The sequence below is a fragment of the Eubalaena glacialis genome, chromosome 8 (genome assembly GCF_028564815.1).
Source record: "Eubalaena glacialis isolate mEubGla1 chromosome 8, mEubGla1.1.hap2.+ XY, whole genome shotgun sequence".
NCBI classification, from domain to species: Eukaryota; Metazoa; Chordata; class Mammalia; order Artiodactyla; family Balaenidae; genus Eubalaena; species Eubalaena glacialis.
The window spans coordinates 84268357-84283922 of record NC_083723.1 but is presented as its reverse complement, the minus strand read 5'-3'; the positions used below and the strand labels follow the sequence as shown (position 1 = coordinate 84283922).

At 35.8% G+C, this 15566-nt stretch overlaps 1 protein-coding gene across 4 annotated transcripts in view; it reads right to left on the bottom strand.

The window, feature by feature from the left end:
• BBS9 (Bardet-Biedl syndrome 9) overlaps positions 1-15566 on the bottom strand; it is a 466187-nt gene that overhangs the window by 239407 nt on the left and 211214 nt on the right. For all 4 annotated transcript variants that reach the window (XR_009701766.1, XM_061197900.1, XM_061197902.1 and 1 more), the window contains one exon: positions 1600-1695. Coding sequence is in view for 3 of the 4 variants with exons in the window: in XM_061197900.1 (XP_061053883.1) it covers positions 1600-1695 (96 nt within the window). In the remaining variant the exon portion in view is untranslated. The remainder of the gene's footprint in view (positions 1-1599; positions 1696-15566) is intronic.

The window sequence follows — 15566 nt, the reverse complement described above, 5'->3', positions numbered from 1 at the left end:
CTGGGCATCACTGAGGCCAAAATAACCATCAGGGAATTGTAATGGCTACACTTCATGTTTCAGTTTACACAGTTCATTTGATTCTTTATTTAATAGTTCCTGTCCAATTCCATTATTTAGTCTGTCTGCCCACACTGTAGCTGTGTCAAGGCATTCATTACCATATATTAAGATGAATGTGAATAAATCAGTTATATACATGGATATTTGGTGAAATTTAGAGAATGATAAAGTAACTATGGGCAACAGCAATGTTCTAAGAGTTACTTTATATAAAAAAGAATAAATATAATGCATTAGGACATAAATACCCTCATTTGCACAAAGAATAAATTTTGCCTTTTTTAAATGGTCTCAATTGCAGATTCATTATACAGCATCATCAACTGAAATCAAACAGATGTGTATAATTTCCCAAAGAAATGTTGGCAACAATTTTTTAGTATAACTAAAGAGAACACTTTAACAAAGAGAAATGTACAAAAATGATTCCATCATCCAACTGAAGATTAAAATTAATCAAAACAAAATGGTGCCAATGTAAAGAAGACTACAATCATGACCAATCACAAAGACCAAGAAAAGTACAGAATTCTCTCATTCTTCTCAGAAATGTCTTTAATTTGTGTATCTTATTCTTTAATTTTTAGTTGTTTCCAAATCTATTTCACTAGCCACCAATCTACACATTCCAGAAGCTGTTATGATTTTAACCACAGAAACTTCATTAGTTTCTAAAATAAGGATGTATATATGTTCCCCCTGTTAACATCTTCATTTTTCAAAAAGAACATATCCTTATTTTACTATCTTTTCTAATTATAAAAGAAATAACCAACTAAAACTGCAAATTCATAAAGTATTGATAGAAAATGAAACCCACTGTACAAATGGCAGAGATTTCAAAAATTGGAGTGTACTCAGACTTATATATATATATATATATATATATGTATATATATACACACACACACATTCATTTCCCCTAATACCCTTAGTGTACCTAAAATTTGTTAAACACTTCCTTTCTTAATATTTTAATTTATTTCCAAGAAGGTACATAAAACTCAGTGAGTTTAGTAGCTTCATTGTCTACATACATCAGAAGTCAGTTTTACATTGAGTAGTTTCAACCATTATTCTCATATGAAGCAAACAAATCAATAAAGCATATTTAAATCTGAAATTCAAACTTGACTATACAATTACTACTTTTCATTCTACTGAGATTAATCTCAGCAAAAGTTATTCACTTTCACTTTCATCTTTGCAAGTGTCCAAAAGGAGGATATAAGAATATACACATACCCCAAAAAAATTAACTCCAGTTTCTAGTAACTCCTAAAACCTACTTCACCATATACCTATCTCAAAAACATTTTTCAGTTCCTTAAATTCCTCTATCAAACTCTCCTCATCCCCAAAACCAAAGTTAAGTATCACTAATAAAACAGGATTCTATCTTCATAACTAATATAATGGCTCTTAGTTTTCAATATCTAACATCACCCTTGCAGAAATCTTTGATGTGGCAATGATCTGTGATGCACTGTTCTTAATAGAAGTTTTCAAAAGCAATAATACCATGGCTTTACTTACGAGAGGTTTTGGAAGCAAGAAGAGTAACTCGGGAACCTCCTAAGAAGCGAAAACCCATTACATTCACCTGATCATCTTCTGACTGATTGGCAAAGCCTACAAAGAAAAGAAAAAATCACCTTACATAATCACAAGGCAAAACACTTAATGTTTAAAATAGGAAGCTTAGTTGACAATGAGTATTTTTTATGTCACTAGTCATGTTTAAGGTCCATGTGTGGACTATAATATATTAACTGATCTCCACAGTTGCTTCCAAATGCTAAAATTACTGCCTCAGAAGAACATGCTGAAATCACTTAATTTTCGTCTACTAGTTCATTCTAGGTCTGAGGCAGGAAACGTACAAGATGAACTTAGAATGCCTGTCACACCAGAAAGCAAGGAAACTATCAGTGACCAGCAGATTTGTATGAAAAGGACGTAAGAGCCAACTTAAAGAGACTACCACTGGCCAGAGATGAAAATACTTGAGTATTAAAATAATAATAATAATAACTGCAATGAAGTAAAATATATCAAATATATTGAAAGGCATGTGTTCATATTGACACTAAAAATAAAACAAAAAACCCAAATGCTCACTATTGAAGGATCCTAGAGAATCAACTCATTATTTTAAAAATCAATAATAAAGACAAAGAACCAAGCATTTATCCTGATGATCCTACCAAACTGTACCACATAAACAGTGGTAAATAAGGGAAACATTCTCTGTGTGGAAATATTCCAGCTAAAAATTGTAGAAAGCTTGAAAGAATAGAATACCACCATTTTTCAACTTCCAATGAATTAATGGATCTTAGCATTGACTATCAATAGCTGTTACAATCACAAAAAAGGAGACAAACAGATATAATGTACCCACTGCTTAAAGTATATACCACCATTCTTGCAGTAGTATGGCCAAAATAATCAATCCTAACTCTATTAGCACTAGATGCAACTATCAATTTACAGGGAACAAGGCAGAGAAAATATTAAACAAAATCACAGGGATGTAATCAGCAAAATTCAGAGTATGGGAAACTCACAGGAAAAATAATTTGTACTCTTTAACAAATAAACTGCAAATTAAAAAGAGACATGAAGGAGAAAGCCTACAGAAGAGGAGATATCAAAAAATTCATATGAAAAAATTACAAGTGAAACATATTTGATTCCTGACTCAAAAAAAAAAAAAAAAACAAATAAAAATTATAACACTGGAGACTTTCACTCTGTGCCCAGATGGAAAAACTAGGGCCAAATTTACCCTCCCATCTCAAAAAACTAAAAAATGGAATAAAATATATGAACCATTTTTAAGACATTGGAAATTAGGAAATGAACAACAGGGATCTCTGACAAACAAGAAACAAAAGTGAGCCCTACGTTTGCACCAGCTTACCACCTAGAGAAATTTCCAAGCCACAACACAGGGGAGGGGAGCCCAGGAGCAACCCAGCATTCTCCCCGAGTTGAGGAGATAGATTTGGGAATCTGGGAAGGCCAAAGTGGCAAACGTTCTCAAGGCAGAGAGCAGACAAAGCTACAGAGAAAGAACTCCAGAGATTTGCAGAGTCCCATTTGAGTACTCAGTAGAATACTAATGGATGCATGCCTATGAGGAAACTACCTGAGGTTGGGGAGAAAAAAAAAAAAAAAACAGTCAAAAAGATTACAGGAAATAATCCACAAGCCCAGACAGGGCCAGAGATAATCCTTGTTCTCACTGGCCATAATATAGACCATCAAAATTCACCAGGTATCAGGTAGATCACATAGAAGAGTTTGGTTTCAGTAGCAGGTAAATTTCACACTAGAATAAATGTTGCTCCCGTCCCACCTAACAAAGCTTCAAAACAACACTAAAAATGATCAAACTTTTTCAAGTAACTTAAATGTGTCCCAGAAAAAAAAAACCTCAAGAATATTTATAGGAAAGCTAAAATACTCAACACACAATTAGATAAAATTCAGGAATTCTGTCCTTCAGTCAAAGATTACAGGACACAGAAAGAGAAAAGAAATTACAACCCATTAACAAGGAGAAAAATCAATCAAAACTAACTCAGAAATGACACAGACAATAGAATTAGTAGACAAAGGCATTAAAATAATTATTATATTATTATAAATATTCAAAGGAGCTATATTAAATAGAGACATGGAAAATTTTTTTTAAAAAGAGAGAGACCCAAATCAAACCTTGAGATATGACAACTACAATGTCTGAGATTAAAAAAATACACTGAGTGGGATTATGAACACATTACACACTGAAAAAAGAAATAACTTGAATGTATAGCAGTAGAAACTACCCAAAAAAAAGCACAAAGAGAAAAAAGATTGAAAAAACAAAAACAGCACATTGAGCTCTGGGACAACCTCAAGTGAGAAATATACATATAATTGGAGTCCTTAAAATAAAGATGAAAAAAGGAGTAGAGACAGAAAAAAATATTTGAAAAAATAATAGCCAAAATATTTCCAAATTGGATAAAAATTATAACCCATAGATCAAAATATCTTAACAGAGGGAGACCTTCAAGATGGTGGAGGAGTAAGACATGGAGATCACCTTCCTCCCCACAAATACATCAGAAATACACCTACATGTGGAACAACTCCTACAGAACACCTACTGAATGCTGGCAGAAGACCTCAGACTTCCCAAAAGGCAAGAAACTCCCCACATACCTGGGTAGGGAAAAAGAAAAAAGAAAAAACAGAGACAAAAGAATAGAGATGGGACCTGCACCTCTGGGAGGGAGCTGTGAAGGAGGAAAAGTTTCCACACACTAGGTAGCCCCTTCACTGGTGGAGACGGGGGTGGCAGGGGGAAGCTTCGGAGCCAGGGAGGAGAGTGCAGCAACAGGAGTGCAGAGGGCAAAGCGGAGAGATTCCCAACAGAGGATCAGTGCCCACCAGCACTCACCAGCCCGAGAGGCTTGTCTGCTCACCTGCCGGCCGGGACGGCTCGGGGCTGGGAGCTGAGGCTCCGGCTTCTTCGGAGGTCAGATCCCAGGGAGAGGACTGGGGTTGGCTGTGTGAACACAGCCTGAAGGGGGCTAGTGCGCCACAGCTAGCCAGGAGGGAGTCCAGGAAAAAGTATGGACCTGCCTAAGACGCAAGAGACCATTGTTTCAGGGTGCACGAGGAGAGGGGATTCAGAGCACCACCTAAACGAGCTCCAGTGATGGGGCGGAAGCCGCGGCTATCAGTGTGGACCCCAGAGACGGGCATGAAACACTAAGACTGCTACTGCAGCCACCAAGAAGCCTGTGTACAAGCACAGGTCACTATCCACACCTCCCCTCCTGGGAGCCTGTGCAGCCCACCACTGCCAGGCTCCCATGATCCATGGACAACTTCCCCGGGAGAACACATGGTGCGCCTCAGGATGGTGCAATGTCACGCCAGCCTCTGCCACCACAGGCTCACTGAGCATTCGGTTTCCTTCCCTACCCCCGGCCTGAGTGAGCCAGAGCCCCCTAATCAGCTGCTACTTTAACCCCATCCTGTCTGAGGGAAGAACAGACCCCCTCAGGCGATCAACACACAGAGGCAGGGCCAAATCCAAAGCAGAACCCCAGGAGCTGTATGAACAAAGAAGAGAAAGGGAAATCTCTCCTAGCAGCCTCAGAAGCAAAAGTTAAGAGAATTCAGCACCACCAAACCAGCTTTACAACAAATGCTAAAGGAACTTCTCTAGGCAGGAAATGCAAGAGAAGGAAAAGACCTACAATAACAAACCCAAAACAATCAAGAAAACGGTAATAGGAACATACATATTGATAATTACCTTAAATGTAAATGGATTAAATGCTCCAACCAAAAGACATAGACTGGATGAATGGATACAAAAACAAGACCCATATATATACTGTCTACAAGAGACCCACTTCAGATCTAGGGACACATACAGACTGAAAGTGAGGGGATGGAAAAAGATATTCCATGCAAATGGAAATCAAAAGAAAGCCAGAGTAGCAATACTCATATCAGACAAAAGAGACTTTAAAATAAAGACTATTACAAGAGACAAAGAAGGACACTACCTAATGATCAAGGGATCAATCCAAGAAGAAGATATAACAATTGTAAACATTTATGCACCCAACATAGGAGCACCTCAATACATAAGGCAAAAGCTAACAGCCATAAAAGGGGAAATCGACAGTAACGCAATCACTGTAGGGGACTTTAACACGCCACTTTCACCAATGGACAGATCATCCAAAATGAAAATAAATAAGGAAACACAACCTTTAAATGATACATTACACATGATGGGCTTCATTGATATTTACAGGACATTCTATCCAAAAACAACAGAATACACTTTCTTCTCAAGTGCGCATGGAACATTCTTCAGATAGATCATATCTTGGGTCACAAATCAAGCCTTGGTAAATTCAAGAAAATTGAAATCATATCAAGTATCTTTTCTGACCAGAACGCTATGAGACTAGATATCAATTATAGGAAAAAATCTGTAAAAAATAGAAACACATGGTGGCTAAACAATACACTACTTAATAACCAAGAGATCACTGAGGAAGTCAAACAGGAAATCAAAAAATACCTAGAAACAAATGACAGTGAAAACACGACGACCCAAAACCTATGGGATGGAGCAAAAGAAGTTCTAAGAGGGAAGTTTATAGCAATACAATCCTACCCCAAGAAACAAGAAACATCTCAAATCAACAACCTAACCTTACACCTAAAGCAGTTAGAGAAACAACAAAAAACCCCAAAGTTAGCAGAAGGAAAGAAATCATAAAGATCAGATCAGAAATAAATGAAAAAGAAATGAAGGAAACAATAGCAAAGGTTAATAAAACTAAAAGCTGGTTCTTTGAGAAGATAAACAAAATTGATAAGCCATTAGCCAGACTCATCAAGAAGATAAGGGAGAAGACTCAAATCAATAGAATTAGAACTGAAAAAGGAGAAGTAACAGCTGACACTGCAGAAATACAACGGATCATGAGAGATTACTACAAGCAACTATATGCCAATAAAATGGACAACCTGGAAGAAATGGACAAATTCTTAGAAAAGCACAACCTCCCAAGACTGAACCAGGAAGAAATAGAAAAGATAAGCAGACCAATCACAAGCACTGAAATTGAAACTGTGATTAAAAATCTTCCAACAAACAAAAGCCCAGGACCAGACGGCCTCACAGGCAAATCCTACCAAACATTTAGAGAAAAGCTAACACCTATCATCTCAAACTCTTCCAAAACATAGCAGAGGGAGAATCACTCCCAAACTCATTCTACGAAACCACCATCACCCTGATACCAAAACCAGACAAAGATGTCACAAAGAAAGAAAATTACAGGCCAATACACCGATGAACATAGATGCAAAAATTCTCAACAAAATACTAGCAAACAGAATCCAACAGCACATTAAAAGCATCATACACCACGATGAAGTGGGGTTTATCCCAGGAATGCAAGGATTCTTCAATATACGGAAATCAATTAATGTGATAACCCATACTAAAAAATTGAAGGATAAAAACTGTATGATCATCTCAATAGATGCAGAAAAAGCTTTCAACAAAATTCAACACCCATTTATGATAAAAAACCCTCCAGAAAGTAGGCAGAGAGGGAACTTACCTCAACATAATAAAGGCCATTTATGACAAACCCACAGCCAACATCATTCTCAATGGTGAAAAACTGAAACCATTTCCACTAAGATCAGGAACAAGACAAGGTTGCCCACTCTCACCACTATTATTCAACATAGTTTTGGAAGTTTTAGCCCAGCAATCAGAGAGGAAAAAGAAATAAAAGGAATCCAAATAGGAAAAGAAGAAGTAAAACTGTCACTGTTTGCAGATGACATGATACTATACATAGAGAATCCTAAAGACTCTACAAGAAAACTACTAGAGCTAATCAATGAATTTGGTAAAGTAGCAGGATACAAAATTCATGCTCAGAAATCTTTTGCATTCCTATACGTTAATGATGAAAAATCTGAAAGAGAAATTAAGGAAACACTCCCATTTACCATTGCAACAAAAAGAATAAAATACCTAGGTATAAACCTACCTAAGGAGACAAAAGACCTGTATGCAGAAAACTATATAAGACACTGATGAAAGAAATTAAAGATGATACAAACAGATGGAGAGACATACCATGTTCTTGGATTGGAAGAATCAACATTGTGAAAATGACTACACTACCCAAAGGAATCTACAGATTCAATGCAATCCCTATCAAACTACCAATGCCATTATTCACAGAACTAGAACAAAAACTTTCACAATTTGTATGGAAACACAAAAGACCCCAAATAACCAAAGCAATCTTAACAAAGAAAAACGGAGCTGGAGGAATCAGGCTCCCTGACTTCAGACTATGCTACAAAGCTACAGTAATCAAGACAGTATGGTACTGGGACAAAAACAGAAATATAGATCAATGGACAGAATAGAAAGCCCAGAGATAAACCCAGGCACATATAGTCACCTTATCTTTGATAAAGGAGGCAAGAATATACAATGGAGAAAAGACAGCCTCTTCAGTAAGTGGTGCTGGGAAAACTGGACAGCTACATGTAAAAGAATGAAGTTGGAACACTCCCTAACACCATACACAAAAAGAAACTCAAAATGGAGTAAAGACCTAAATGTAAGGCCAGACACTATAAAACTATTAGAGGAAAACATAGGCAGAACACTCTATGACATACATCATAGCAAGATCTTTTTTGACCCACCTCCTAGAGAAATGGAAATAAAAACAAAAATACACAAATGGGACCTAATGAAAGTTAAAAGCTTTCCCACAGCAAAGGAAACCATAAACAGGATGAAAAGACAACCCTCAGAACTGGAGAAAATATTTGCAAATGAAGCAACTGACAAAGGATTAATCTCCAAAATTTACAAGCAGCTCATGTAGCTCAATATCAAAAAAATAAACAACCCAATCCAAAAATGGGCAGAAGACCTAAATAGACATTTCTCCATGGAAGATATACAGATTGCCAACAAACACATGAAAGATTGCTCAACATCACTAATCATTAGAGAAATGCAAATCAAAACTACAATGAGGTATCACCTCACATTGGTCAGAATGGCCATCACCAAAAAGTCTACAAACATTAAATGCTGGAGAGGGTGTAGAGAAAAGGGAACCATCTTGCACTGTTGGTGGGAATGTAAATTGATACAGCCACTATGGAGAAGAGTATGGAGGTTCCTTAAAAAACTAAAAATAGAACTACCATACCACCCAGAAATCCCACTCCTGGGCATATACCCTGAGAAAACCGTAATTCAAAAAGAGTCATGTACCACAATGTTCCCTGCAGCTCTATTTACAATAGCTAGGACATGGAAGCAACCTAAGTGTCCATCAACAGATGAATGGATAAAGAAGATGTGGCACATATATACAATGGAATATTACTCAGCCATAAAAAGAAACGAAATTGAGTTATTTGTAGTGAGGTGGATGGACGCAGAGTCTGTCATACAGAATTAAGTAAGTCAGAAAGAGAAAAACTAATACCATATGCTAACACACATATATGGAATCTAAAAAAAAAATGGTTCTGAAGAACCTAGGGGCAGGACAGGAATAAAGATGCAGATGTAGAGAATGGACTTCAGGACACAGGGAGGAGGAAGGGTAAGCTGGGACAAGTGAGAGAGTGGGATGGACTTATATAGACTACCAAATGTGAAATAGATAGCTAGTGGGAAGCAGTTGCATAGCACAGACAGATAAGCTCGGTGCTTTGTGACCACCTACAGGGGTGGGATAGGGAGGGTGGGAGGGAGACACAAGAGCAGGAGATATGGGGATATATGTATATGTATAGCTGATTCACTTTGTTATAAAGCAGAAGCTGGCACACCATTGTAAAGCAATTATACTCCAATAAAGATGTTAAAATATATATATATCTTAACAAACACCAAGCACAAGCAAAATAAAAATACAACAAAACCAAAAAAACTATACCAAGGTACACCAAACATGAATTTCTTAAAGAAAAAAATCTTAAAAGCAGCCAGAGAGAAAAGACATATTACATATAGAGGTACAGCTTATGTCTTAATGCAATGCCAGAAATCAATGGAGCAATATCTTTACAATATTGAAAGAAAAACATTGTCAACCTACAATCTTTACCTAGTGAAAATAACTTTCAAAAAAATGGTGAAAAAATACATTTTCATACCTACAAAATCTGAAAAAATTCATCACCAGTATTTCTACACTAAAAGAAATGTTAACAAAGTACTTCAAGAAAAAGGAAAATGATACCAGATGGAACCTGGTTCTACACAAAGGAATGAAGAGCAGTGGAAAAGGTAACTCCATGAGTAAATATATAAGATCATTGTCTTAATTATTAATATCTCTTAAAAAGAGAATCACTGTACATGTATAACTGAATTACTCTGCTGTACACCTGAAACTAACAGAACATTGTTAATCAACTATACTCCAATATAAAAATTTTTTTTAAAAAGATAATCACTGTTTATAGCAAAATTCATAACAATGTATTGCAAGCTTTATAATATATGTAGATATAAAATATAAAACAACAATAGCAAAAAGGCTGGGAGGGGAGAAATGGAAGTATACTGTTGTACGAGTCTTATAGTATGTTTGAGGCATTATACTATCACCTAAAGATAGACTGTGATAAGTTAAAGATGTACACAGTATTATGCATCTGTGCATTTCTGACAGGGAAATATTGCTTCCAAAGGGGCAAAAATCAATTTATAGGGTTCATCCATTGTAAAGCAATTACACTCCAATAAAGATGTTAAAAAAAAATTTACAGGGTTCAGAAAAATCTTACTCATTTTATCTATAAAAACATATTCATATAGAATATGAACAGATATACAGGATTATCTGTGGTACTAAAACTGTGTGGAGGGGCTGATTAAGAAAAAGATTCTAAAAAGTCTTGTGGAGAAAATAATAAAAGAAAGGTTGAGAAACACTGCCATAAGCTTCAAAGAAGCATCTAAATTAACACTAGGTGGTATAGTGAATAAGACAACAAAGGAGATAAAATGGAATCATAAAATATACTCAATTCAAAAGAATGCAGGAGGGGACTTCCCTGGCGGTCCAGTGGTTAAGACTTCACCTTCCTAGGGGCAAGACGGGAATAAAGATGCAGACCTACTAGAGAATGGACTTGAGGATATGGGGAGGGGGAAGGGTACACTGGGATAAAGTGAGAGAGTGGCATGGACATATATACACTACCAAACGTAAAATAGATAGCTAGTGGGAAGCAGCCGCAAAGCACAGGGAGATCAACTTGGTGCTTTGTGACCACCTAGAGGGGTGGGATAGGGAGGGTGGGAGGGAGGGAGATGCAAGAGGGAAGAAATATGGGGACATATGTATATGTATAACTGATTCACTTTGTTATAAAGCAGAAACTAACACACCATTGTAAAGTAATTATACTCCAATAAAGATGTTAAAAAAAAAAAAAGACTTCACCTTCCAATGAAGGGGGTGAGGGTTTGATCCCTGGTCGGGGAGCTAAGATCCCACATGCCTCGTGACCAAAAAACCAAAACATAAAATAAAAAAAAAACACAGAAGCAATATTCTAACAAATTCAATAAAGACTTTTAAAATGGTCCACATCAAAAAAAATCTTTAAAAAAAAAAAGAATGCAGAAAAAAAAAACAGATGAGGCAAATAGAAAACAAAGAGCAAGATGGTAGATTTAAAACCAACCATATCAATAATCACATTAAAAATAAATGGTCGGGGCTTCCCTGGTGGCGCAGTGGTTGAGAATCTGCCTGCTAATGCAGGGGACACGGGTTCGAGCCCTGATCTGGGAAGATCCCACATGCCTCGGAGCAACTGGGCCCGTGAGCCACAACTACTGAGCCTGCGCATCTGGAGCCTGTGCTCCGCAACAAGAGAGGCCGCGATAGTAAGAGGCCCGTGCACCGCGATGAAGAGTGGCCCCCACTTGCTGCAACTAGAGAAAGCCCTCGCACAGAAACGAAGACCCAACGCAGCCAAAAATAAATTAATTAATTAATTAATTTAAAAAAATTTTTTAAATAAATAAATGGTCTAGGGACTTCCCTGGTGGCGCAGTGGTTAAGAGTCCGCCTGCCAATGCAGGGGACACGGGTTCGAGCCCTGGTCCGGGAAGATCGCACATGCCGCGGAGCAACTAAGCCCATGCTCCACAACTACTGAGCCTGTGCTCTAGAGCCCGAGAGCCACAACTACTGAGCCCACGTGCCACAGCTACTGAAGCCCGTGTGCCTAGAGCCCATGCTCCACAACAAGAGACGCCACCGCAATGAGAAACCCGCACACTGCAACGAAGAGTAGCCCCCGCTCGCCGCAACTAGAGAAAGCCTGCGCACAGCAATGAAGACCCAATGCAGCCAAAAATAAGTAAATAAATTTATTTTTTTTTAAATGGTCTAAATACCCCAATTAAAAGATAGATAATATTGTATTGCATTAAAAAAGCCAAGACTCAACTGTATGCTACCTATAAGAAACCTACTTTAAATATAAAGATGTAAACATCTTAAAAGGAAATATACATATATATCACTGTAACACTAGGGAAAAGAAAGTTGGAATAGCTATATAAATATCATAAAAGTAGATCTGAGAGCAAAGAATATTAACAAAGACAGAGGCTATATCATAATAATCAAGAGAACATTATACACCTAAACTTTCATGTGCCTAAAACAGAGCTTTAAAATGTATGAAGCAAAAACTTCAGATCTGCAAAAAAAAAAAAAAAAGAAATAGACAAATTATAGTTGAAGACTTTAACAAACTACTCTCAATAATTGACACATGTAGACAGAAAATCAGTAAGGATATAGAAGATTAAAAACATTATCAGAAAACTTGCCTTAACTGACATTTACGTAAGATCCCACCCTACAACAGCAGAAAATCCATTATTTTCAAATGCACGTGGAACATTTATAAAAACAGTCCTATCTTGAGGCCATTAAATAAGTTTCAATAAATTTAAAAGGATTCCAGGCATACAAAGTATGTTTTCCTACCACAGTGAAACTGAATTCCAAATCAATCAAAAAAGTTGTATGGAAAATCCCCAAGAGTTTGGAATCTGCATACCATACTTCTAAATAACACTAGGGTCAAAAAAGAAATCAAAAGGGGAATTTAAAACTGTTTTATACTGAATGAAAATTAAAATTACAACATTTCATCATTTGTAGGATGCAGCTAAAGCAATAGAGGAAATTTTATAGCATTAACCAACTAACCAAGAAAAGAAAATTAAACCCAAAGTAAGCAGAAGAAAGGAATATGAGAGAAATTAAAAGGAATAGAAAACAAAAAATAAAAAGAGGAAATGAATGAAACCAAAAGCTGGTTTTTCAAAACGAGATAAAATGGATAAACCTCTAGTCAACAGATCAGGAACAAAAAAGAGAGAAAACACAAATTAGCAGTATCAGTAATGAGTGAGTTGTCATCACTACAGATTCTACAGATATTAAAAGGATCAGAAAATATTATGAACAACCTTATGCCAATAAATTCAACAATTCAGATGAAATGTACATATTCCTTGAAAGACAGAAACTAACAAAGTTCACTCGATAAGAAATAGATAACCTCAAGAGGCCTATATCTTTTGAAGAAATTGAATTTGTAGTTTAAAAGCTATCCCATACAGAAAACTCTATGTCTGGAAAACTTCCCTAGTGAATTCTTCCAACTATTTAAGCAAAAAATAATACCAATTCTGCACACTGTTCAAAAAAATTGAAAGGAGGTAAATATTTCCCAATTCATTCCATAAACTCCACATTAATGACACATAATTATAAAGAAGCAAAATTACAGATCAATATCCCTTATAAACACAGATGTAAAAATTATAAAGTTTAATAAATTAAATCCAACAGTCTATTGAAAGGAAAATACATCATGATAAAGTGTGATTTATCTCAAGAATGCACAGTAGGGCTAACATTAAAAAATTAATCAATGTAATCCACCTATTAACAGACTAAAGGAGAAAATGATATAAAATATCTCAATTGATGTAGAAAAAGCATTGAAAAAATTAAATATCTATTCCTAATAAAACTCATAGCAAACTTGGTATAAAAGGAAACTTCCCCAAGCGTGTAAAGGACACCTACAAAATACTTACATCTAAAACATATTTAATGCTGAAAGACTGAACGTCTGCTCTCACCATTACTATTCAACATCGTCCAGAGGTTCTAGCCAAGGTTAAAAAGCAAGCAAAAAATAAACAAACTGAATCTCCAGATTGGCAAGGAAGAGGTAAAACTGTTTTCACTTACAGATGACATGATCATCTATGTAGAAAATCTGATTAAATCTACAAAAAAAAAGCTAGTAGAAACAATGTTGTGTGATACAAGATCAATATACAAAAACCAATTGTATTTCTATGTACTAGGAAAGAACAATTTGAAATTGAAATAAAACACTACAATTTGCAATCACATCAAAATATATTTTAGGGATAAATCTGACAGAGATTTGTAAGACCTGTACATTGAAAACTATAAACTCTTAGTGAGAAAAATAAAATATGTCCTAAATAAAGGAAGGTCTGTACTTTCATCTTAAGAAACTAGGATAAGTGGAGCAATTTTTACCATGTTCAATATTGTTAAGATGTTGTTTCTCTCCAAATTGATCTATAGAATTAGATCAGTTGCAATCCCAATTCCAATCAAAATCTCAGGCATTTTTTAAATTGAGAAGCTGATTCTAAGATTCATGTGAAAATGCAGATGATCTAGAACATCCAAGACAACTTTGAAAATAAAAGAATAAAGTTGGAGAAATTACGCTACCTGACTACTAGACTTATATATAGTAATTAAGACACTATGCTATTGGTATATAGCAATATTGATGGGCAAAGACAAATAGATCAATGGAACAAACTGAACAGAAATATATATATACATTCTGATGATTTATATAGTCCTATGATATACATTCAGATGATTTTCAACAACTTTGCAAAGGTGATTCAGTGGAAAAAAATAGTCTTTTCAAAAGTAGTTTGGGGGAATTCCCTGGCAGTCCAGTGGTTAGGACTCCACACTTCCACTGCAGGGGGCACGGGTTCAATCCCTGGTTGGGAAACTAAGATCCCTCAAGCTGCGTGGTGAAGCCAAAAAAAAAAAAAAAAAAGTAGTGCTGGAACATTAGATACTCATATGCAAAAATATGAATTTTATCCATATCTCACACCATACATAAATATCAACTCAAAATGGATAAGAGCCCTAAATATAAAACATAAAACTAGAAAACTTCTAGAAAAACACGTACGAGAAAAACTTTGTAACCTTGAGTTAGGCAAAAATTTCTTAGATATAACATTACAATCATGATCCATAAAAGAAAAGAGCAGATAAATTGGGCTTTATCAAAATTAAGAACTTCTGCTCTTCCAAAGACACTGTTAAAAGAATGAAAAGACATGCCATAGACTGGGAGAAAATATGTGCAAGTCATATAATCTGATAAGGGAATGAAAGAAGGCAGACAAAAAAGAGCACATACTGAGCAATTCCATTTTATAAAACTTTAGAAAGTGCAAACTAATCTATAGTGACAGAAAGGAAACCAGTGGTTGCCTGGGGATGGGGGGAAAACGGATCACAAAGGGGCACAAGGAAGCTCTTTGGGGTGATGGATATTTTCAGCATCATGATTGCAGGGATGGTTTCAAAGGTATATACAAACACCAAAACTTACCAAATTGTATACTTTATACATGTGTACATAAGTTATACTTCAATAAAGTTGTTTTTTATAAAAACAAAAAAATATACTGAAGCTGTGTTTCAGAATTAAAGAATGTATTAAAATGTACCAGAAGAAAATATAATTAACATTTTATAATCTTAAAATAGAGATCATTCTAA